Genomic DNA, 26762 nt, shown 5'->3' with positions numbered 1-26762 from the left:
TTCCCTGCTACTTCAGCTGACCCTGGCCTCTGGCATGCCACCCCCATACTCCACCCTTCCAGCCAAGGAGATAAAAGGTCTAGCTGCTCCTGGCCGTTACCTTGTAACTCCTGAAATGCCTGTATTAAAACTCTTTGGTATGTTTCTGTAAAAAAGTACCTAGTAAAGTTTGGGTGAAATTTACAGTAAAAAGGGAAAAAATAAAAGTGATTTTTTGGTGAGAGGCCTGCAAGCTGGTTCATTGAATGTACAGTTTTATAAATGCAGAATTGGAATTGATATGTATTATATGTTTGAACTGTGAATGTTCATAGAGAGTTAGAAAAAAATTCCTCTATGTCCAAAGTTTCCAAAGTAGAAATGATGTCCTGTTGGCTGACAAGTTAAAGGTATCAGTCTCAATGGCCTTGGCTTTCTTCCAGTAGGAGTGATTGATAGGTTCTAAAACAATTCAGGGCCTGCTTGCCAAGTAGTTTCTTGGAACAATGTAGGCAGCTTCACAATGCTGAATCCTTCTGTCAGTTAAAGAAAAAAACCTGCTGCCTCTTATTACAAAGTAAAACACTGTATTTCTGATAAAACCACTATCGCATGTCAGACTTAAAATTCCTGCCAAAAGTTGACCCACTCGATTTACCACGTGCCACAAGGCTTGGCACCACCTAGTCCTTAAAGGTTGACTATATCAGACCTTTTAACCCCCTTCTGGGGCTATCGGTGATGACTTTCTGCTGTTAAGACTTTTTGGTGACAGCTTTATCAGTGACTCTGGCAACACCATTGTGGCCCTTGAAATTAATCTGTCTTGTTTTATTTGATGGACATTCCACACATTTAAGTGGTTGTAACTGATACTGTTAATCGTGTTATAAAAACTGATATTTTGAATATGTGCGATACTTTTCTTGCTTGTAAGGGATGTTCCCAGTAGAGAAATGCCATGATCTGAACATTGGTAGTGGGACGAGTACACAACCAGAACCCTTCACGGATCTCTCAGCCCAGCCACATGGTATTAGTAAATCAGTGTAGGATCCCAGGGAAAAGGAAACAGGTGGAAGGGAAGGTCTTTGTCTTGATTAAACAGCTAGTAAAGACAGGAGTGCTTAAGGAACCTATCCAACAGATTGCACAAACTGCCCTCCCACTTGGGCCAGTGAGCCCTAATGAGACTTTTGTACCACATGTGTTAGTGACTGACAATTATGTAAACTGGCACCTGTGGCAAAAAGATGTGGCTATTAGACAATGGCACCCCCTGGGGTTGTAGACATGGCACATATGTTAGAATATGGCTATATTGGATGTCTTTGGAGTCTTAAATAATTAACCTATTGTGAAGACCTAACTCAGAAAGAATCATGAAACTTTCTGTATTTATATTTCCTACTTTAATTCTATGTTCTCCATTTAATGAGGGTTAAACAGCCTCACCTTCAAGTGAGGCTGAATGCCTCACTATTACAAAGTGCCTAAGCAGAATCACTCCTCTAAGCATGCTTACTACAATCATTGGGATTTAGGCAGGCAGTTAGTGTTTTGGTTTTTAATCTGTAACTCTTTCAGTGCCTCTTAGGCTATAAACAAGGATGGTGATAATATCTGTGTTCTTCAATGGAGGAGGTGATGTAAAAAGAAAGTAAAAAATAAAATCTTCACAATAAACTCTAACGTGTGTGGTATGTATCTATTTGTACCAAAGTTGCAGATTCAACTCTTCTCCATAATCACCCCTTACTGTATACGTTTGTGAGCAGTAAAGTGGCTAAAAAGACAAGAAGTGATAAGACGAAAATGGAGCAAAATGCTTGGTATATGGAGGAGTTATTTTTCCCACAGTCTCTGAAGTTTGAAGAGAGAAAGCAGATTGCACATCAGTCATCATATGAAATCTAGAAATCAGCTTCATAAACCCATCTGCCATCATACCTATTTTTCCCTATACCATTAATGCTCCCTGCTCCCTTCTGGGACATTCACATGAAGGGAATAAAGGACAGTTTCTATGCCTTAGGGACACTGAACTAGAGATTTCAATAGAATATTAGAAAAAGAGATCTAATATCACAGATTTCTACCTTTTGCAGATAATGCTGTAGATCCAGATGTATCCGCCAGGACGGTCTTTATAGATGTTGAGGAGGTCAAGAATAAATCTTGTTTGACCTTTACTGATGATGGATGTGGGATGACACCTCATAAACTACACCGAATGCTCAGGTAAAGATGTCTTCATTCTTTTTCTCTTGTCTTGAGTTCATGAACTCTATTTAAGGCTTAATAATTTTCCTTTCCCTTTATTCATTCAACAAATACTTATTGAGCTGCTGTTATGTGCCAGGACACAGGTTATGAAATAGTCACTCTTCTTGCCCTCACAGAACTTAGAGTCTAGCTGGCAATTCAGACAGTCAAGCAATAATCATAACAAAAAATGATAGGTATAATGATAGAAAAGTATAGGATGCAATGAGATAACTCATCAGGGGAGCCCAATCTGATCCAGGAGGTCAGGCAAAGCCTCTTAGATTAAGTGATATTTAAGCTGAGATCTAAGAGGTGAGTAGTAAAATTTAATGAGATAAAGAAGCAGGGGGGCAAGGGATGAGAGTCCCCGCAAAAAGAACAGCATGGGTAAAAACCTGGAAGTCTTCACTGGTCTAAGACCTTCGCAAACTTTTATTAACTTAAATTCACTCTTAGGTCAGGAGTATTGGCGTTGGAACAATTTATGGATTGAACCATGAACATGCCTGGGTATAATCAAGCCCCACGAAAGATAAATAGAAGACATCATACACATAATCTTTGAAAGTTTTGCAGTAGAATTACAAGGTTAGGACATTCTCTTTTCTAACTGCTGAAGCTGGTGATAACAGATTTCTCTTGCCACTGTCAGTTCATTTAATTACTTTAAAAGGTTTGTAGTTAAGAATGTAAGTTTGTACTTTATCATCTTCACATATCACTCAGTAAAAGATGAGTGTTTCCTCAACTCCTTCCTTCTCTCTTCCTTTTTTTAGCAGATGAGGTTGATTACTCTCCATGAGGCTTCCTGAACTAGCGTGTGAAGCATGAGTACCAGTGGAGGGGTTCTGTGGAGGAGGGAGAGGGCTCTGAACTATAAAAACGGAAAAAATTCATTTGGTTGTAGTTCTCTTTGAGGTATTCTAATTGTAGTTCTCTTTGAAGGTATTCTAATTCTATAACCCTGTTTGTAGGGAAATCCCTTTGATCCATCAAAGAAAAGAAGTGAAATTTGGACATAACCAATTATAAATTTGGTTATGTTTTACCACTCAGCAATCTGTGTACCTTACGTCTCAGATCCTTATAATTAGAAGAATATCTGAGGAAAACTTCTAGAAGTGAGATAAGAATGCGGCCAGTATGTTGATGAAGGTATGGAGTTGGCCCTATTTTTAAACTTATAGCCTCACTTTTATCTCCTAAAATTAATATTTTATATAAAGAAAAAGAGGATTTTAGATGGGATGGAACCAAAATATTTATGTGTCTAATTCTGTATATACTAGTTTTTTTTCTAAAATCACTTATCCTCTTATTGGTTCCTTCCCCTCACACCATATCCCGGTGACAAGGGTGTCAAATAGTGGGCCCGACAAATCTTACTACCTTCTATTTTGTCTGTAGAACTACATCTGTGAGACTTGGTGCTTACAATTACAAGGCAAGAGGAAGGAGGAGGATGGTTTCGAAATAATTGCAGCAACTTTTTTTTTTTTTTTTTTTTTTTTTCAGGCTCAGCGGCCATGACGCGCAGGCTCAGCGGCCATGGCTCACGGGCCCAGCCGCTCCGCGGCATGTGGGATCTTCCCGGGCCGGGGCAGGAGCCCGTGTCCCCTGCATCGGCAGGCGGACTCTCAACCACTGCGCCACCAGGGAAGCCCCTGCAGCAACTTTTGTTCCAGATTCTTTCAACAAATTTTTACTGAGCACTTTTGTGAGAGTCACTGGAGATAAAGTGATGAACCGGACAGACATGATCCTTATTGCCAAGGGGCTGGCAGTTTAATGAGAAAGATATAAAGTAATTGACTAGTAATACAACTACATAGGTTATTCCACTAGTGGTAAGTGCTATGAAGGAAGAGTATAGTTTCTATGAGGGTATATAGCGGAGGGATCTCATCTAGTCTGTGGAATCAAAAAAGGCTACCATGCAGCTCGGTGCTTTGTGACCACCTAGAGGGGTGGGATAGGGAGGGTGGGATGGAGACGCAAGAGGGAGGAGATATGGGGATATAGGTATATGTATAGCTGATCCACTTCATTATAAAGCAGAAACTAACACACCACTGTAAAGCAATTATACTCCAATAAAGATGTTTAAAAAAACAGGCTATCATGAAGAAATGACATTTGAGTTCAGATATGAAGGATGTTTTGTTCCCCAAAATCAGGCAGGAACTACAGCAGCCATAGGATTTTTTGGCATTATCATGCCAAATATGTTTCCCACTAATTTAAGCTGGGCAGTTGTTCCTCATATTTGAAAATTAATTTCAGGGAATTTTAAAAATTTTGTTGAAGTATAGTTGATTTATAATGTGTTAATTTCTGCTGTACAGCAAAGTGACTCAGTTATACATATATATATATTTTTTTCACATTCTTTTCCATGATGGTTTATCACAGGGTATTGATATAGTTCCCTGTGCTATACAGTATAGGACCTTGTTGTCCATCCATTCTATATATAATAGTTTGCATCTGCTAATCCCAAACTCCCAATACTTCCCTACCCCTCACCCCCTTGGCAGCCACAAGTCTGTTCAATTTTAGAGAATTTTTAAAATGAGTCCTGGATTATGTATAGTTATATGTGTTGGATTTTATTTCTGATCATATCTTAAAATAAACTTGAATCTGTTAGAAGGTCCCATTTATTTAAAAGAGATTATTTAGTCCAATTCTAACTTCCAGCCAGGGATTCCACTTACCACAATTTGTTTTAAAATAGTTGAACTTTAGAGGTAACTTTGAAAATTATTATTAAGTATATTAATTTTTCTGTTTGTGGTTTGGAGGCATATTATTTTTGTATTTGGAAAAAAATAATAGGTAACTATGAAAAATTATTAAGCCTACAGAAATTCTATTTGACCTGTAACATTTGTTATAATCTTATTCACATTTTCCAACTTTTTATGCTACTCTTATATTTTCAGGCTAATAAAATAGTTATGTAACTGAAACAACAGTTTCTCCCATAAATGCAGAATCCCATGAAAATCAAGTTAAAAAGCCTATCATTAAATTCCTGTAAGGTCCATAATTAATTCTCTTTAGCTTATGGGGATAGTGTGTGAACCAACTAGTCTATATATTCAGCTGCCTTTTTCAGCAAGTTGGAAAACCTCTCTTAAAGGTCAAGGATTAAAAGCAGCCACAGATCCATGGATTGAAGGTATTTGCTACCTCTGATCAGAAGTGCATTTCCTAGTAGGTCTCTTCTTCTGAAACAACAGCCAGAGAATAACAGTGTGCTTAGCATTATTTCATTATTTTATACGACATAGTACATCACCAGTATATTTAGGGAACAGCAGTACCTGCCCTTGTATGTCCATGAATTTGCTAAGGTTTTTTTTTCTCATGGATCAGAGTCCCAATTTAAATTTACCCCTCTAGATTCTAGAATCTTGACATTTTAAGGAACTTGGGAGCAAGCTGCTATTTTCCTGGCTTCCACTCAAAGAGCCCCCTTGGTGTGTAAACACTGTTGTCTATTACACGAGAGGATAGAATAGGACTTACTTAATGAAGAGAAACCACCTGTCTAACCAAACTATATAAGATACGTTCCTACACTTCTGTTATTTATTGTGAAGGCTTTTATATTAGGTAGTTATTTGATTGGTATCTGGCATCTATTCTGCGATTTTCAGTTAAATAGAATACCTAATATGGGAATGCAAGTGGAATAAAAGAACACACGGGAAGAGTTAAGGGTAACATAACAACATCAACATACTGAGCTTCCAGCTCCTCTCATCTCATTATTCTCATCCTTTTCCATTTCTGGTTCTGGCCCTGCCCCACTACTTATCTTCTCAACCTTATATAGTCATTTAGTCTCCCCAAACCATAACACAATGAAAGTTTATAGTTACAAAGGAAAAAAGAGACGCTAGATGGCAGAACAGGCCGGAAAGGTAAGGAAATTAAAGGAGTAATATAGTCTCCCTATTTTCACCACTTCCCCTTGAGTACCTAATTGAAGCTTTGGTGGCATTAGAGTAGGTTTAAGTCCAAATAACCTTATAGATCCATTTCACATGGTAGGTAACATTACTGTTTATGAAGAGCCCTGAGTTTTAGATATGACATTAGATCTCAAGTAGAGGTAGAGGATAGCACATGACAGTTCTCAGAATGACTTCTAGAGTTAGTTTAAAATTAAAGTTTGAATACTACTTTATAAGTTATAATATATTGTACATACAGTGTATCATTTAACCCTCCTAACGACCCTATCGTTTTTAGGTAATTCTTCCACAGGAGGAAAAGGAATGCCTGAATCTTACCAACTTCTTTAAGTTTACTTTCTGGAATGCTAAGACCCATAGACTGCAGAAGCTCAATGCTCTTTTGGTATTTTCAAAGGAACTGCTGTCCTAGAAATTACCTTTTTATGTGGTTGGATTTATTTGTTGGATACACAAAGCTCCTATAAAGTGTCTACTCTAGAGGGACACAATGATGTTATCGTTTAACACTTTGGAATAGAAAATTAAAAGGTGGTCCCCCTTCCTCAGGAAGTGAACACAAACCCCGGCCTCCAGGAAGTAGAAATCAGGCATCTCAACCCAATTAAAAGAATAAGAGCCAAGGCCAAGCTGCTCAGCCATGGCAGGTAGAACATCTATTTTATTGATGTTGGAGAAGCATCTAATCTGTAATATACGAAATCCTTCCTTAGACTGTAAACCATGAGGGCAAGAACCATGTCTCTTTTACTAACAGTTGTGTCTCCAGTGCTTAGCATGATGCACAGCACATAGTAGGTACTCAGTAAATATTTATTGAATGAATGGTAGTGTACAACATTGTAAACTTAGTCCATCTAGAGAGAACTAATCCTTAAAAAATTATTTTCATTTGTAATGAGAGAAGATACATGAAGATAATAATCATTTTCTAGATTTCATATCTTTAATTTTTTTTTGGTTCGGTCATTTTGTTTTGTGTTTGAATGGAAAATATAAGAAAGGGAAAGGATCTGGCTCCCAGATTAAGCTGATCATAAGGGGCTACAGAGATTGTTGAGGTGGCTCGGTGAAAGGCCCTTAATAAAACAAGGGAGCCTTTATACTGCAGCTGTTTGCTGATATTCACAGGCAGAACTACCTATTTTTATCCCTTGGCCACATTCCAATGAACTGTCCCAGCAGATGGAGCAGAGGGTAAGAACTGGAAGTGTTATCCTTTGAGTGAATAGTTGAAATTGTCAAGATATATAACCTCTGACTTTCAGATTTCTAGAGAGTGATATGACCAGGTTAGGGATGCCTAGCCTAGTACCTCTGACTAGTGCTAGTGCCAGTTATCTGGTACTCTTGTTACCCTCTCTAGGGTGTGCTCTGAGATAACCACCCTTTTCATCTTCCCCTAACTTTACTATTAGCAATCACAGCTATTTTATCTAGACAAGAAAGGCAGCTGCCCCATGGCCTTCTCCAGCTCTCTCTGTGAGTGGAAAGAGGCCGCCTTTACATTTTATAAAGTGTGACTCTAATGTAGCGGAAGCGTTTATGTACACACAGACCACACAGGAAAGTCAGTCCCATTACCCTGTAGTTATTTCCTATGTTTTTAACTTAATAATTTTGCCCAGAAATACCAAAAGGAAGAAAAAAGGAAGGACTTTTTATAAGTGTTCTTCATTTGAAAGCCAGACATTCTGCCTACCTATCTTAGGATGCTTTTTACCTTTCTGATTTCTTTTTTCTTGTGTAATTACAGCTTTGGCTTTACAGACAAAGTAATAAAGAAGAGCCAGTGTCCCATCGGGGTCTTTGGTAATGGTTTCAAGTCAGGCTCCATGCGACTAGGAAAGGACGCTCTCGTCTTCACCAAGAATGGGGGTACTCTCACTGTTGGACTCCTATCACAGACCTATCTGGAATGTGTCCAGGCCCAAGCAGTTATTGTACCAATTGTTCCATTCAACCAGCAAAACAATATCCTTTCTGGAAATGGAAAATACTAGTTAAAAATTAGTCCTATCTGACTATTCTGATAGAAACCTCTTTCTACAGGTCGAATCCAGCTATCAAAAGTTTTCATATTTAAAGAGGTATTCAGGTGTCTTAAATTTAACTGGAATTTAACCCTATTAAATATTTTTAAAATAAATGGATCATTGACAGAATCTTAGAATTATATTGCAGTTTTCACTGTTAGGCAATTTGATCTATATACTATCTCCCCACTCCCACCACTCCTGTGGTAAAGTTCCCTGGGGCCTTCTCTTTTTTTTTTCCCCTAAGGGTAGTTACATTTGCGTCACTCTCCTAGAAGCATACTATTTATCAGCTTATCTGACAGCTGAATAGCTCACTTTTCTATACCTGGACAAGCTATTATTTCTGTTAGACACCAGGTGTCTTTACGCAGGCAGTATAGCAATAAAGTTTGAACTCATTGCCTCCAAAGAGTTGAAAAATTCAGCCTTTGAACTATTTCTTAAGTATAGGACTGTCCTAATTTACATTATATCTTTAAAGCTATATTCTGCAGGCGTAACTGATTTTGGTTTTTGTCTCTACAACCTTTCTGCATTTCCCCCCTTTCCTTTCTTCTGTAGCAGTAACACCCATGCTTTATATCTATATGTCTATATTTTGTCTAAACTGGCAACCCAAAAGGCAGATCTTCCTGACTGATAGCATCCTCTTAAGATATTAATTTTTCTTTGACTATACTTGGTTTTACAAAAAATGATTATTACTGAGGATTCCTTGCCCAGCCTAGAAGCCATCTTGAACTATTCAATTTTCAACAGTGAAAATGACCTGCTGTCCCAGTTTGATGCCATCCCAGGCAAAAAAGGCACTCGTGTTCTCATTTGGAACATACGCAGGTATAGTATTCCAAGAGTGATAGATTCTAATAAGCAAAAGCAGTATGATGAAGCATATTTTAATAAATCACTCTAGAGAAGCAGAGTAGATAAATAATTTTGATACATGTTTGTATATCATTGCGCACCTATCCTTAACTTTCTTAGAACCACAGCTCTGTTTGAGACAGTGCTTCTTATTGGTAAAACGTGGAGCTTGATAAGATGGAGACCTACATACATATCCTGAAGCTATTACCATCAAGACAGTTCAACATTATTCTAAAATCTTCAGAATCCATTATAAATATCTATTTTATATTCACGGACACTGTTTTGAGATCGGTCAATGATAGTTATTTTACCTATTTGCAGTGAAAATGAAGTAAGAGAAAGAGAAATTAGGGTAACAAAGCACAACACAATCTTTAAATAATAAGGACCTCTGTATAAATAATAAGGACCTCTGTATTACTGTTTTCAGAGTAGCTGGATTAGAAGTGGAAAAATCTTCAAAGCAGATACATTTGAACTATAATGAAGCTGGCTTCAGGTTATGTATTTAGAGCTAATAAAATAACCTAGAAATACTTTGGGGTATGTCATTTGTTTAACTTTGTCATGGTAAATGGAACACAGTGTCCACTGAAACCTAAAAATCTTTAGTATAAAATAGAGGTGTTACTCTTATGTTTAATAGAACAGAGTATCAGATATATTCATTCTTCTTTTTTCTCCATAGGTCAAGTATTTTGCCCCATTTCTTAGTTGGGTAAAACTTAGATAAAAACCATGCTGGTTTATATAGAAAGTACTTTCCATTAAAAAGAAAAAAAAGTAAGGTAATTTACATCTTCCTGTGTCCTACTGCGAAAACCTCAAGTAATATAATTTATATTATAAAGGATCATTTTCATGAGCCGTTTCCAGTGATTTAAACACAATAAGCAGACTTTTTCTTTGTATATTGTTTCTCAGTTATATGGTACTAGGTGTTATATAAATAAAGGATTCTGTGGTCCAAGAACTTTGGAAAAAGCTGGCTTAAATAAAGCTTACCATGTTGCTTTATTGCAGGACTTCTCCGAGGCTTTAATATGCTAATGTTATTTCAAAATACATTGAAAACGTTTAAGAGAGCAATGTAGAATGCAGTGTTTCCCAATTTCAGAAAAAATGCTTCTCCAGACCTCCTTTCCTTGGATGGTGAATGGTGAGCACCAGAGAGGACAGGGAATCTCCTCAGAGTACATGCGTTAGAGTGGGGTGGGGTAGCAAGAGTCAGGATTATCCTGCAAAATACAGGATATACTATTATAGTGACATGAGCTTTAGACAGGATACGTATCATAGTGGCTCTGGTTCAGCCCTGAAGAAGGAGCTACATTTTCAACACAGCAGCTCTGAGCTTCTGAAACCTCCAGTATGTGGGAGGTATCCCTAGAGCTTGAGGTGGCTCTGGGAGCCAGGAATTGTTTCTCAATTTTATTTGATTATACAGGCTTTATTTATCTCTTTATTTCTTATTTAAGAGTATCTTGGGGGACTGCTATCCCACAGAACAAATTTGGGGGACCATTGTCCTGATATGTATTTTTTCTCTGTAACCCATCATTTTTTTTGCATTTTTTCCAGTAACAGAGATAGGTCTTGCCTTTTTTTCCCTGGCAGTTTTTAGTGATGTAGCCCAGGGTCTTGGAATGGACCATATTTAGGTGACCCAAAGGGATTATGAGAAGAAGAAATGGTCCTAAGGAAAACAATATGAGTACTATTATATTTAAATGATAATTCTAGAAGACTAACAAGTATATGCTGTTCCTGTCGCAACCTTTTTTTGTCCTTCTAAGAAATAGAATTAGATCTGGGGAAATCTTAGTAGTCCTTATACTATTGCTAAAGTTAGAAAGAGTAGGTTTTGATTCATCTATCTATTCATTTGGGGGAAATGATGTTGAATGACCTACCCAACCATACCCAGAAAGTTGAGATCTGTTTTCAGATCCTGCCTCGAGGATAGCTGGCATCCATTTGATTTATCGGATCACAGACATTCCCACCTTCCTTTTTTTCCTTTCCTTCTGTGCTTTGTATCACATCTCTGTGAAACTTAGTAGATTTGTTTAGGCTGGAAAGGCCCTTAAATATTGTGTGATCTTCAAAGCAAGTAATGTGTAGTTCCTTTGAATTGGTAGTCAGGGAAAGAAATAGGTATCTGAGTTTTGGCTCATGTTGTTTCTTTTCTCTTGGGTTCCTAGTGCATTTTTGTCCTTTGGAGCCAGTTTTTGTTAGATTGGTACTTGTCTCTTTTACCCAGAAATAAAGATGGAAAGTCTGAGTTGGACTTTGATACAGATCAGTATGATATCCTGGTATCAGACTTTGGCACAGAAGAAAAAGAGACTGGTGGCATTACCTCTGAGCTGCCAGAAACAGAGTATTCTTTACGGGTGAGTAAGAGTGGTTTTTCCTCAACAATGAGAGGTAAGATATCCTGTAACATGAAAATATTATAATACAAGATCTCACTTTAGTTATATAAAGATGACAACCTTTTGACCCTATGCTAGGATTCCTTTTCACTGTCTCCACTGAAACAATGTAGCTAATATAGTCAGCAGCCCTTAGTGTGGTAGTTGATTTAGAATAACGAGGTATAGAAACTGAGTCAAGTATTTGCCCAGATTAGATCTCAGTTGCTAGCAGAGTCAGTAGATGGTAGCAACAGGGATGTCAGTAGAATTGGCAGTATTGTGTAATAACTTTCCCTTCACTGTTCCATAGGCATTTTGTGGCATTCTATATATGAAGCCACGAATGAAAATTTTTCTGCGTCAAAAGAAGGTGACTACCCAGATGATTGCCAAGAGCCTGGCCAATGTAGGATATGATATATATAAACCTACCTTTACAGTATCCTTACAACTACATGAAGCTGACCTCTTTGTTTCAGGATTAGATTTCCAAGTTGGCACAGAAAAACAGAAACCTTTCCTTTTCCAATTCAAAAATACGTGTTATAGTACAAATCCTATTTTAGGTATCTAAGGAGGTATTTCTTGAATGCCAATCTGTTTGCCAGTTTTATCAGAAATCAACTGGAAATTATTAAAATAACACAGTATCCTGAGACTTTAGAGATTCTGGTCCAGTAGATTCTGAAATCTCTTTTTTTAATAAGAAATATTTATTTATTTAAATGAATAGCTAGGTTTGAGAATCTCTGCTGTAAGGAATGATTCACACTGTTTGGATTGTACTGGAATTTTGTTATATATATATTACATTGATTGAAATAAGCAAAATGTTGACTAGAACTTGTTCATCTTTTGGACATACTATGATTTTTGCTGTAACAAGTCCAGACTTATGTTGATAAAAGTTAGGAGATTGGAAATTAAAAGCTGATTTTCTAGGGTGAGATAAACCTTCAACAGATTTGACATGGATTCTTGGTACTTCTCATATTGGCAGCCACTCAGAGAAGTAATTACTCATTTTCACTTCTACCCTCCACCCCGCCGCATTGCCCTGGGAATGGATTTCAGACACTTGAGGAAATCTTAAGATGAGCTTTGGAAATTAGGTCCATCTTTGTTGATGGATTTTGGGGTCAAAAACGTCTTTGACAGGGTGAGAGTTCATAAGCAGTTATGAAGAATTGCTCTTGTAATTTATTTTCTAGTAATAAGCTCAGCTCTTGGCCCAAGAAACATGTTGTTTGCTTTATCAAAGTCATTATCTAGCTTACTTTGTCTTTACTCCCCTGACCAAAAATTAGAAAATGCCGTTCCCTTTTTAAATAGCCATATGGTTGTTACTCATAAGCAGATTGATTTTCTCCTTTTGAAGAACACAACCCTTGTCTACTGTGAAAGTTTTTTTTAAAGCCCTAAACAAACCCACCTTAACAAAGCCAGAGCTAACATTGTTAGCATCTGTAGGTAAATTAGTTATAATATCACTGTATGTAGCTAGGATCTTAGTGCCATAGTTTTAACAGAGCCAGTCTAAAATGCCTTTCAACTACTGTCTCAGGATATACCACATTTCTACCTCCAGCTTCTTTCTTCTGTGGGTTTCTATCAGGGTACCTCCTATGCATGCATTCTGTATGTACCTGAGCTCTTCTCAACCTCCCTTCCCATTAAACTGGTTACCTTTCCCTATTAGAATTTGGGCTAAACGAATTCACTATAGGCATGAGTAAAATGAAACTTCTAATAAAATTTCCCCTAAAGTCACTGAGGGAAAAGATTACTGATGCTGACTTATTTGTTCCTCAGTTCAGTTAGCAAAGGCTTCTTCTCTCCTCTTGTCCTTTCTCCTTATTCTAATTTGGGGAATCTCCTACCCCAGTGTACTTCCACCCCATAATTTAGAATTTAAAAGTACACAACAGAAAGAATTTGACTATCTTTATTTTTTAAATGTTAATTTTATGGTGTAGAATTTTGGTTTTTTGTTTGGGGCAGTTTTGCCCTGTTTTGTTTTTTCACTGGAATAGGGTCTTATTTGAGATTTGATTTGAGCTTCTGGAGCCCAGAACATTATATGTTCTGAGCCAAACATTACTGTGTTATGTACCCACTCGTATCATGTCTTCATATCATACCTGACCCCCTTGTCACATGGATTTGATGCAAGTAGCTTGTTACTTAGAGGGGGTAGTGGAGATCAGTTTTTGAAAAAGTAACAAAAATAAGTTTTCATTTAACTCATTTGGACATGAAGATTTCTTAGTATTTGTTTGAATGAAAATCTCAGTTTCTCTATCTCCTTTATCTTTCTCACTCTATTACCTTGGTTTTTAAATCAAATAGGAGTTGCTAAAAATTCATAAATTATTCAGGTTTTATGTATAATACTTAGTTCTCTTTATTTCATTTATCCGAGCTTGTTAACTTCTTCCCATGAAATATATTACAACAGGACTATTTATTGTCCTTTACCTTTAAAAGTGGTTTTGTTCTTCATGGTTTTGCTTTCATTGTGTTTTGTATGATGTATCTTACCTAGCAGCAAATTAAGCAATTAGCAAGGGTTAAGAAACGTTTTGTGATTTATGAATTTTTAGATCACTGATGGTATTTTGATATATTTTCTTATAGTCTTTTCTATGTATACATTTATAGTATATATTTTTAGATGAAACTTGTTGTTCTGAACATTTCCTAATGTTCCCAAATACTTTTCAAAGACATAATTTTAAGAGCTGCATAACAGACCGTGTGGATACACCAACATTTATTTAGTCATTCCCTTATTGTCAAACATCTAAATTATTTATGTTTTTTAACCATTATAAATCACTGATAAATTTCTGTAACTCATAAACCTTTATGGTCTTCTCTGACTGTTTCTGTAGGATAAATTCCTGAAAGAGAATTACTTGTTCAAAGGTTAAGAATATTTTTAAAGCTATTGCTACCGATTTTTAAATTGCCTTCTAGAAAGGTTATACCAGTTTACATATAATGGTGTTTGATGTTTTTTGCTGTAATATAGTGCAAAATTTTGTGTGCTAAAGCTCCTGGTGTTTGTCTCCTTAATGATTTTCTTCTCAGAATAAGCAGGTGAAAATAACTTTTGGGTTCTCTTGCAAGAATAATAACCAGTTTGGAGTAATGATGTATCATAACAACCGCCTCATAAAGTCTTTTGAGAAGGTGGGATGCCAGGTGAAGGTGAGTAGTTAATGCTTCTCTGTCATAGAAGGCTGAAAAGAGTAGGAAGAGGATTTAAATTTTGCAAAAGGGATAGACTAATGAACGGCTTTTTACTCATCTTGAGATAGTTGTTAAATCTGATCCTGGAATTCTATGTTACCAGTGAGCTGTCTTGTGTTCAAAAGCTCTTTCTACTTCTCATTCTTCATAGATGTCAATCAACCCAGGAGTTTTACTGAATGCATTTTCTAGGTAGCTGTTAATAAGAGGTAGAATTAGAGCACCAGCAGCTCTGCCATGCGTATAATTTTATTAATGTTTGAGGTAGCTCTTTCCATTTTCTTGGGGAGACAGTAAGGCATCGTGGAAGATGTATAAAATGTAGTGGTTTATGACCAGGATTTGAGGCCTGGCTTTTCCACCTAAAAGCCATGTAATCTTGGCTACATTGTTTAATTTCTCTGAGGCTCAATTTCCTTACCTGTAAAATGGAAACAACGATAGTAATTTTACTTGCTCTGCCTACCTTACAATTTGCAGGGTTGAGAGATTTAAATGGGATAAATTATGCAAAAGTACTCTATAACTGAACTATACAAATATTACCATCATCTTAAAATTTTGATGACAACTTAAAATAGTAATATCTTCAAGTATCCCATTCATTCCTATTTTACAGATAAGATTGCTAAAGCACAAAGAATGATAAACTGCTTTATATTACACAGTAGGACAAAGTTACATATGACCCAGGAGAGCTAGTTTTCAGCCTATATTGCTTTTCATTGTTATATCATCTTTATACAACTTGTTTGTTTGCCAGTCTAATTACACTCCGACTCAGCTCCTTCCATTAAAGTATACAAAAATGATTTTAAATCCAAAAATCTCTTGTATCAACTTGTAATTAATAATACTGCAAGTCTGACTCTCTTTAGCAGTTGTTTGGTGGCATACATATATAAAAATGGTTTATTTTAATGGAGTGTGATTTATATAGCATCCTTAATTTTTTTTCAGATGGAGTTTGGTTTTAGTTCCCTAGAACAGAAGTATATAACCTTGATTTTTTTTTTAGCATTGTCATTCTTTGTTCAAGTGAAATCTTCTGGCAGTCCCATAATATAAAACAGATGAAAGTGGAGGTAGTGTGGGTGAAGTAGAGATGACTGTTGATCCCTGGAAAATCCTAGGAAATCTATGGATCACAGTTTGAAAATCTCTGCCCTGTAATTTGCCAGAGGTTCCAGTTCATTGTAATACTTGCAGTCAATTGGAGTACATTCTCAGTGTTTCTCTAGATATTACTGGCCTCTCCTTGCCCGTGAACGTTATGTAACCTTTCTATTATTGTTTAGAATCAAAAGGAAGTGCCTCCAGGCAGTCAACAGTAATGTAAGTGTTGAAATTAATATTTTTCTTGTAAGCCAACTCATGGAGAAGGTGTGGGAGTAATTGGAGTCATTGAGTGCAATTTCTTAAAACCTGCTTACAACAAACAAGACTTTGAGTACACCAAGGAGTACCGGTGAGTCACTCCCAACCTGAGGTGTTTCTGATGGTTTGTTCATATATGATTCTATTCTCTGAAACCTCTAAAATCATCTCTAAAAACCAGCCACATAAGTTAACTGAGAATCCTTTCAAATCTATTTTCCAAGATTAGAGATAAAAGGATTTGATTTTTCAATTAAAAGCTTACTGATACATGATGTATGGAGCCCAACTGAAATAAACCTTAACTTTAAAAATTAGGGAAAGAGCATAGGGGTTATTTAGTAAAATACTTTGGTGAAACAAAGAGCCTTGGAATTGATCTTAATGAAAAGAGATGAGTGGATCTGAAGTTATTGAATATGTTGTGGGGAAAGCAGCAGTTTGAAGTTTGTTCCGAAAGATTTCCTTGAAGCCAGTGAACAGATTGAGAAGAAAGTATTGGAGCAGCAGGAAAAACGTGTGTTTTCCCGGAAGCATCTAGATTTAATAGGTAAGACCAATAAAGAATCAGAATGGAACTTGACATTGAGGCTGAACCAGCAAGGATATTTTTAGGAGACAAAGAAGGGAGTTGTTAAAGCCAGGATATAATAGTTTGTTTTAAAACTTGTGGGGAGGGATGGATCATACATTCCTTCTTTCATCAGGTATTGTGAGATATCTCCTCTGTGCCAGGTATTAGGGACATAAGAATGAAAGTTAAGAATCCTTGATGCCTATGAACAAATGGGATGAGATATATGTAAATAAGAAACTTAAATACCTATAGAATAATTGCTTTAATGGGGGATGTATGCCAGATGGGAAGAAGCTTTAAATATGCCTAAAGGGATTCACAGAGCAGAATCTGTTTGAGCTTAAACTTCAAGGAAAAATTGGAGTTTGCTAGGTGGATGAAGAGGGGGAGGACATTCTAAGCACAGGAAAGTATTTGAAATGGCAAAGGGTGTTCTGGGAGTATGGAGAAAGAAGGCATGAGGACATTTGGTGTCATTTTTCTAGAAATCTCAGTAGCAAATCTTTTCTTAGAGTGGGGGAAAAGTATTTCCCCAAATCTCTTTTGTTTTGTGTCCAAAACTAATAAAATTAGTTAAATGTTGTGCCTTAATTTATATGAAACCATAAGAATTTTAGGTTTAGTATTTGACAGAGAACTATTTGGATGACAACCCCAGATTAATTTCAAGGTAATTGGTTCTTGGTCACTCGGACTACTCAATGATTATAACAACTACCTGCCCTTCGTTTAAGTAAAATGGTCTTTTAAATATGAGTCTGGCACATAATGGAGATCTTTGACTAGGACTTGACTCACAAGAGTGAAAGTTTAGAAATGACATCAGTTTGACAGATGTCTCAGAGCCAAGTCATTCTATTTCTCTTGAGTGAAAGGAATAGAGAATTTCTGGTGATTAACCAAATAGTTAAGATTTGTGAAATCCAAATGTTAGATATTAAAAATTATGTAACATCCTCTTAAGCCGTCTCCGCCACCCCCGAATCTAGCTTTTAAAGTTTAGAGGTATTAGACGCTTGGTTTGTGATGTTTCATTTCAGTATGATGGGTTTGAGGTGATGGCAGGGGAACCAAATGGAGGTATTCTATAGAGAGTAGGTTTATTCAGCTAAACATATGGGACTTCTGGCTTAAGTAGCTTAATATCTGCTACACATTTTATTAAAAACAGAAAACTAGTATACTATCCTGCATACAGAGTCGTCTGAGGGTAATAAATTTGCATAACTCATCCCAATTCTGGCGGCATTTCCCTTTTTACTCAATTTATTTTATGTTAAATGAAAAAAGTCTTTAGTTAAAATATAAGGGAATTTGAGAGGGCGATTAGAGAAGGTTGTCTGCTATCACAAACTCATCCTAAGAGTATTTATTATACATTTCAAAACCGCTATAAGAGATACCAGCCATCATACTGCTGGAATGTCTATAAATAAATCATTTGTAATATCACTTTTAATAGTTGTAGATACCAGATTTCAGCTACAACTATCAGGGCTCAAACTTATAACATTTTTAGAGTGAATTTCAGCTGAAGAAATGCAGTCAACACATGCTAAGTGAACACCTCACTGGTACATGGCACAGTGGCTAGATTTTGTGGAGTTTTCCAGAGAAATTCGAGACATGGTTGCTGTCTTTGAGGAGCTCAGAGTGTAATTGTAATGACGGATTGCCACAGACACGAAACAGTTTAGAGAGCAATAAACTTGCTGTTTGATCAATCAAAACTAAGTGGTATGGTATAGGAAACATTCCCTGGTAGAACAGATAGGGAAGGTTTTAGGTAGAAGGTATGACTTGAGGTTTGCCTAAAGGATACAGGTTTAGAAAAGGGAGGGAAGGGAATTCCAGGATGGAATTATAGCGTGAGCTAAGTGACAGCAACTCAGAGTGGGAAGAATATGGGGAGTGGGGATAAGGGGATGTAAGTAGAGTGAAGGGGAGTGAAGTCAGATGGATAGAGTATGGCCCTGTCCTAGGGCAAGGGTTGGCAAATTTTTTGTGAAGGGGCAGGAAATAAATATTTTAAGCTTTGTGGGCCGTATGGTCTCTGTCACTACTAAATTCTGCTGTAGTAGGAAAGCAGCCATAGACAGTAAGTAAAGGAATGAACGGTGTCTGTGTCCAATACAATTTTGTTTACGAAAACAGGCAGTGGCCCGGATTTGCCCCACAGGCTGTAGTTTGCTGACTCCTGTCCTGGAGCCACAGTTCCCAAACTGTGTGCCAAGGTGCACATAATGAAGTCACAGAGGAGCCACAGGATGTTTAAAATTTTCTAGGGGAATACAGTGATATTGACTCTTGCCTATAAGCAATAGAAATTGTTTTCTGTTGCTGTCGTAACAAATTACCACAAACTTAGTGCCTTAAGACAACACTGGTATATTGTCTTCGAGTTCTGTAGGTTAGAAGTCCATCATAGATCTCACTGGGTTAAGATCAAGGTGTTGGCAAGGCTGCATTTATTTCTGGAGGCTCTAAGGGAGAATCTGTTTCCTTGGCTTTTCCAACTTTTAGAGGCTGCCAGTACTCCTTGGCCCGTGGCCCTCTTCCTCCATTCATATTCAAAGCCATCAGTGGTGGGTTGGGTCATCACATCATAACACTCTGATGACCTTGCTTCTGTCATCACTCTCCTTCTCTGATTCTGACTCTTCTGCCTCACTCTTCCACTTTTAAGGACCTTAATGATTATGTTGGTAATTCAAGGTAATCTCCCTATCTTAAGGTCAGCTGATGAGTAACCTTAATTCCATCTGCAACCTGATTTCCCCCTTGACATGTAATCTAATATATTCATAGGTTTCAGGGATTAGACATAGACATCTTTGGAGGACCATTTTTCTGCTACTACAGTCTGCCCTCTGGCCTCTTAAGATCCACTTACATCACACATGCAAAATACATTTACCCCATCCCAACATCCCCAAAAGTCTCAACTCTTACAGCAGCTCAGTCTACACTCTTAATGTCATCAGCTCAAAATTCCCAAATCTTCTCATCTAAATCAGGTATGGATGATACTCTGAGTCTGATGCATCTTGGGGTAAAATTCCTCTCCATCTGCAGATGTGTGTCTTTTTTTTTTTTTTTTTGTATTTACTCCCAAAATATAATGGTGGGACAGGCATAGGATACCAGTTATAGATGTTCCAATTCAAACAGGGAGAAAAAATGAAGGAAAAAGGAATCACAGATTCCAAGCAATTTCCATGCAAACTCCATTCAATTTCAAGGCCGGGAATACTCTTCTGGGGCTTTCAGCTCCACCCTCTGGATTTAAGGCTCTGTTCTCTGTCCTCATGGCTCCACCCACAGACTCATTTTTCCTTTTTCTTGAAAGGTAGCATGTATTTATAGCTGAGTAGTTTCTTCAGCCTGTTTCTTAACTCTAGAGTTTTGGGGGTCTAAATGCCTTCTTTCATTTATACTCTCTCTGTCCCTTTCAGTCCAATCTAGCAGTTTTGTCCTTGTATACCATTCTCAAGAACCTTGTGGGTCTCAAGTATATATCATGGATATTCACTCCATCAGACAAGAGACTCTTGACATGTCTTTCCTAGATAATCCTATTTCTGTTCTTGGCTTCTGCTGAGATGGTGGTGGAGATCTGATTCACATGTTTAATCTTTTCAGAGAGCTTTTTGTGTGACTGAATACTTTGACCTTTTGATCTTCCTGAGATATTAGCAAAAGATTGTCCAACCACTGCCTTGGCTTTTTCTCTAGAGCATCTTTCTAAATTTTTAGCATCTTTTGCAGTCTGGATAAACTGAGAATTTCCAAAATCATTAAGTCCTGGTTCCTTTTTGTTCAACAGTTCTTCCCTCAATTTATTTCTTTCCTCTCACATTTTATATAAGCAGCAAGCAGCCACCAGGCCACACTTTTAACAGCCTGCTTGGAAGTCTCCTCAGCTAAATGTCCAATTTTATCATTTACAAGTTCTGCTTTCCACATAACTGTGGGACACAATTCTGCTAAACTTTCTGCCAGTATGTAACGGGGATCACCTTCCCTCAAGTTTTCCAATAACATGTTCCTCATTTCCTTCTGAGCCTTCACCAGCCACAATTTTAACATCCATAATTCTACTAACAGTCTGTTCACAATGATTAGATATACTCTGAGGAAATTTGTGTTTTCTCGACCATGCTCTGCCCTTCTGAGCTCTCACCAGTAGGGTGTTTAACATCCATATTTGTACTAACAACAGTCTATTCAAGGCAATCCAGGCAATTTCTGTAATGCTCCTCCAATTCTTCCACCCTCTGCCCACTGTCCAGTTCTAAAGCCACTTCCACATTTTTAGGTATTTGTTATGGTAGCACCCCACTTTCAGGTAAAAAATGTTTACATTCCTCTTGATTATATCATATCTTTGTGAATCTGGGTTTTTTGTGATTGCTGTGATAAAAAGCAAGTAATACCAAAAATCAATGTTGAATAAGAAATGAGGGAAGTTGTGTCCAGTTTGACTCCAAGGTTTGAGTAGTTGTACAATACCCAACAGGCATACCCATTCCATTATAAGTAATTGTGGCTATTTAAGATTGAAACAGAAATATTTTTTAAATATATACATATATTTTTCAAATGGACCCTAAGTTTTAGTACATAAATAGTTATTAAGTTGTTTCAACATAACCGTTTAATAGTAATTGGAACCAGTACATATTTCTTTAGACCTAAGGGTGCCATGAAAAACTTGGGACAATAAAGATACCATGAACCGAGATAGTTTGAGAACTTCTGTCTTAGAGGGACATTGGATAGAGTAGTTGATGCTTTAGGCAATGAGAATTCATTGTGTATTCTTGAGTAGAGGGGTGACTTGAAACAATTCTATCTTAATATAGTACATTACACTTATATACTGCTTTATGGCTTATAAAGTGCTCTGCATGAATTATATCAGTTGATAAATCTGGAAACAGGGAGCAGGATAGATTGAAAGAAGGATTATATGCTATTTGAGTAATCTAGGTGTGGGGTGAAGGTGTGAAATAAGAGTAGCTGTGAGAAAGGAAGTATGTGACAGATACTGAAAAAAAAAGATCAAAAACTTTGGTGAGGGCTTCCCTGGTGGTGCAGTGGTTGAGAATCTGCCTGCCAATGCAGGGGACACGGGTTCGAGCCCTGGTCTGGGAAGATCCCACATGCCGTGGAGCAACTAAGCCCGTGCACCACAGCTACTGAGCCTGTGCTCCGCAACAAGAGAAGGACGCGACAGTGAGAGGCCTGTGCACCGCGATGAAGAGTGGACCCCGCTCACCACAACTAGAGAAAGCCCTCGCACAGAAACGAAGCCCCAACACAGCCAAAAATAAATAAATAAATTTATAAAAAACAATTGGTGATAAATTAATAATGGGATAAGGGAAATAAAAGAGAGGAAAGAATCAAAGATCACTTCAAAGCCTCAAATTTAGTAGACTGGCATATTGACAGGATCATTGATAGAATAATGAGGTTGGGGAAAGGAACAGTTTTGTGCAGTGGCAATGGTGGAAATTAGATTGTACGGGATTAAGACAGGAGAATGAAGAGGAGATAGTGGGTATAGACCACATACCAGGATTGGGGAAGTAAAAGGAAAGAGATTACTGGAACAGTGGAGTCAAGCCAGGTTTTTGCAAGAAGGAATGGGGTTTCAAAATACATGAGAACGGTGTCTTGATTGAGGTGGTGGTTACATGACTGTATGCGTTTGTTAAAACCGATAGAACTACATGTTAAAAAGATAAATTTTACTCTATGTAAATTTCACCTCAATATTTTTTGCCCGAGTACATGAGAACAGAGGTTTATTTTTATTTTTTAAATTGAAATATAATTCACATGCCATAAATGTCACCATTTAAAAATGTATACTTTAGTGATTTTAGTATATTCACAAAGTTGTACAACCATCACCACTATCTAATTCCAAAACATTTTCTTCACCTCAAAAAGAAACACCTTGTCCATTAGAAGTCACTCCCCATTTCCCCTCCTCTCCAACCCCTGGTAACCACATAATCTGCTTCCTTTATTTTTCTTTTTTTTTTGTAGCAAAATACACATAACATAAAATTTACCATCTTAACCATTTTTAAGTGTACAATTCGGTGGTATTAAGTAAATTCATAATGTTATGCAACCATCACCACCATCCAACTCCAGAACTCTTTTCATCTAGCAAAACTGAAATTCTATACCTATTAAACAATAACTCCTCATTCCCACCACCTCCTAGCCCCTGGCAACCACCATTCTACTTTCTGTCTCTATGAATTTGACTACTCTTAAGTACCTCATATAAGTGAAATTATACAGTATTTGTCTTTTTGTGACTGGCTTATTTCACTTAATGTAATGTCCTCAAGTTTCATCTATGATGTACATATGTCAGAATATCCTTCCTTTTTTAAGGCTGAATAATATTCTGTTGTATGTATATACTACAGTTTGCTTATCCATTCATTTATTAGTGAACACTTGGATTGCTTCACCATTTTTAGCTCTTGTGATTTATAGTCTATTTTGTCTGATATTTGTATAGCTACCCTTGCTCTCTATGGTTACTATTTACATGGAATATCCTTTTCCAGCCTTTCACTTTCACCCTCTTTGTGTCTTTGTGTCTAAAGTTAGTCTCCTGTAGACAGCATATATTTAGGTCATTTTTAAAATTTTACCCGTCTCTCTGTGTCTTTTGATTGGAGAGTTTAATCCATTTACATTTAAAGCAATTACTGATAAGAAAGGACTACTGTCATTTTGCTATTTGTTTTCTAAATGCCTTATAGATATTTTGTCCTTCATTTCCTGTATTACTATCTTCTTTTATGTTTAGCTGATTTTTTTTGTAGTGAAACATTTAAATTCTTCTCATTTCCTTTTGTGTATATTTTATAGCTATTTCCCTTGTGGTTACCATGGGATTACATTATCCTGTGATCAGGAGCAGCAAACAGAGATCAGAGCACAGATCCCCAATATTTGGAGGACAGGGTCTTTTTTGCCTACCCTGGCTCCTGCAAGCTGGTCTTGAAATGTGTGCACAGCTGCCTGTCATAGGGCTGGGGTAGGAGATGGGTAGCTAAGAGCTGAAATTTGCCAATCTATCATCCAAGCATTCCCCTGGAAATTATAAGTCTTCAGTAGACTCCAGAGTTCCAAATAGCTACATTAGACAGATTCTGCCAGTGTAATTGTTGTCTAGATGGGAAGGCAGATTCCTGATGCTTCCTACTCCATCACCTTTCCAGAATCCCATGTAACCTTTTTTAAAAAGTAGATTTAAAGTAAAATTTTAAGAGAAAACAAGAAATAGTTCTTCATCTGTGACTTTAGGGAAGGATATAAACATAGAGGTAGGAACGTTGGTAAGTTGGAGGGGGCTAAGAGTTTATAGGGGAACTCATATATGATTTAATCTTCTCTGTGTAGTCAGAATCTAATTTAATATGAGTAAGGTGGAGTTAAGGAAGAATTCCTCTTAAGGAGAGAAGAGGTCTACAAAACCTCTGGGGAATTATCCAGGGAGTCAAGAGATCTAAAAACTAAATTTGTAGTGTTTCAGGTGTGTACAGCTCTACATTAAGTTGTAATCCTGGGTTGTAGAATTAAATAGGAATTAGTCACTAGAAATTGGCAGTTTTTAAAAGTAAAATTCAGGTTTTCTACACATTATATTGTTTAACCCTGGGTCTGCTATTGTTCATTTGGGAAGAGAGATAAAGGAGAAAGGGCAAGAGCCATAATTGGGGCACAGCCTCCACTAACAGCTATAGAGTAGAAGGTTGAAGGGGACTTTGTTGCCTGTTGTTGCTATAACTGCTGTGATCAGCATTTAGATAAAGAAGAACTATATAGACATTTTTAAGTTAGTGTTTGATTTGTAATAGATAGGGTGCAGTATTTGATCCTCTGCCTTTCAACTTGGTCCTCAATTGTTTACCTGTAGTCATCTGACAATTGAATAACTCCCCAACAACTTATCTGCAGTTTAGTCTTCTATCATTGTCTCTAATGTCAGTTCCCCTCGCCATGATTCTAAAATTTGGAGAACACAGTACTTTTTAGGACTTGTGACCATCTTACCTTTTCAACTGATTTTGTCATTTTGACATGTAATTTACAAAGGCAGTACATTCCCATCCTAGTTTCTGAAAGTGTAGATGTTCAGACCTATGCTGAAGATACTAAATTGCTGGTTTCTGTTAAATGGGAGCATCTTAAAGATTGCAAAATTATTCAACAAATTCTCAACATTGACACGTTTCTTTCTTTTGCTTTCAGGTTGACAATAAATGCCCTTGCCCAGAAGCTCAATGCTTATTGGAAGGAAAAGACCTCCCAAGAGAATTTTGAGACCTCAGCCATAGTCAGGCCAATACCGTGAGTAGTAAATTTAGAATATAAAAGTATTAGGGGTAATGTCTATGGAGCAAATGGAAGGAATGGGATAAGATGGTGCTTTTCACATAAGGAAGTTTAATTAACTAAAAATAGGAAATCACAGGTACTAATTTCATCATTCTCTAGACCTCTTCATTCTGGTTTGACACTTCTGTGATTTGGATCATAAATGTGACGAGTTTAGTGCTGTCAGTTTATCCTGTAGGCAGCATGATATAGTAGAAGATGAGGACCATTTAAATCAGCCACTCCTGGGTTGAAAATCTAGATCTTTTTCTTCTTTTTAATAAACAACTTGAAACTTTTATTGTATCAATATAATATCTAATGTCTTACAATTGCTTTAAGGTCATAAGTTCTATAAATATTATGAATATTACTTAAAACCCTAAATAAATCACTAGTGTATTCTCTACTTTCAAATAATTAGGCAAAACTCATGAAATTAAATCATGGATAAATGCCTATTAGTCTTTGTTTTTAGATTTTATTGAAGTATAGTTGATTTAAAATGTTGCGTTAATCTCTTCTGTACAGCAAAGTGACTGAGTTATACGTATGTATATTCCTTTTTATATTCTTTTCCATTATGGTTTGCCACAAGACATTGAATATAGTTCCCTGCACTATACAGTAGGACCTTGTTGTTTATCCATCCTATATATAGTAGTTTGCCTCTGGTAATCCCAAACTCCCATTCTTTCCCTCCCCTACCCACTCCCCCTTGGCAACCACAAGTCTATTAGATCTGCTTTTTAATAGTTGGTTGAGCTTAGGTGAAGTAAGTCACTTCACCTCTCTGAGTATATTAAGTTAGATGACATAACCTTTTTTGCACAGCACCTGGCATATAGTAGGCATTCAGAAATATTAGCCAATTTCCCTTCTCTTTATTACTAGTGAACATTGTTGGAACTGTACCAAGAAATTTGAGACTAGAAGTAGAGGACCCAACATGTCAGAAAAAGATGTAGAATTTATTGAATCTAAGAGAGGAAATTACACACAGAATGGTGGATCAGGATGAAATGCCTTAGTAGGCCAGGAAAGGAGCATAATATAGAGGATAGGATGTGTAACAACATGTATACAGTCAATTATACCATCAAGACAAAGATTAGAGGTTCATTTTGGGGTAGGCACCCATGTTTTTTTAAAAATGGAAATAATCAGGGCTTCCCTGGTGGCACAGTGGTTGAGAGTCCGCCTGCCGATGCAGGGGACACGGGTTCGTGCCCTGGTCCGGGAGGATCCCACACGCCGCGGAGCGGCTGGGCCCGTGAGCCATGGCCACTGAGCCTGCGCATCCGGAGCCTGTGCTCCGCGACGGGAGAGGCCACAGCAGTGAGAGGCCCGTGTACCACCAAAAAAAAAAAAAAAAAAAAAAAAAGGAAATAATCAGACAAATCTTTGATATAAAATTTTGTTTTAAATGCAACATGATTGCTGTATGAATATCACTATATCTTATTCTAAAGATCTCTACTCCTGTCCAACATCCATGGTTTTCAAAGAAATGCAAATTGAGATGCCTTTTTTTGCCTTTTAAATAAGCAGTGATTAATGCAATGAAACAGAT

At 37.1% G+C, this 26762-nt stretch overlaps 1 protein-coding gene across 2 annotated transcripts in view; it reads left to right on the top strand.

Moving 5' to 3' along the window:
* The window catches only part of MORC4 (MORC family CW-type zinc finger 4), a 51446-nt gene that overhangs the window by 4766 nt on the left and 19918 nt on the right, over positions 1-26762 (top strand). For both annotated transcript variants that reach the window (XM_007456697.1, XM_007456696.1), the window contains exons 3-10: positions 2088-2220; positions 7990-8207; positions 8962-9109; positions 11406-11538; positions 11873-12001; positions 14656-14775; positions 16185-16285; positions 25064-25162. In XM_007456697.1, the coding sequence (XP_007456759.1) occupies positions 2088-2220; positions 7990-8207; positions 8962-9109; positions 11406-11538; positions 11873-12001; positions 14656-14775; positions 16185-16285; positions 25064-25162 (1081 nt within the window). The remainder of the gene's footprint in view (positions 1-2087; positions 2221-7989; positions 8208-8961; positions 9110-11405; positions 11539-11872; positions 12002-14655; positions 14776-16184; positions 16286-25063; positions 25163-26762) is intronic.

Source organism: Lipotes vexillifer, unplaced genomic scaffold (genome assembly GCF_000442215.2).
Source record: "Lipotes vexillifer unplaced genomic scaffold, Lipotes_vexillifer_v1.1 scaffold1728, whole genome shotgun sequence".
In the NCBI taxonomy this organism is placed as follows: Eukaryota; Metazoa; Chordata; class Mammalia; order Artiodactyla; family Lipotidae; genus Lipotes; species Lipotes vexillifer.
Note: the sequence above shows the minus strand (reverse complement) of the source record. Positions and strands in the feature narration are given on the sequence as shown.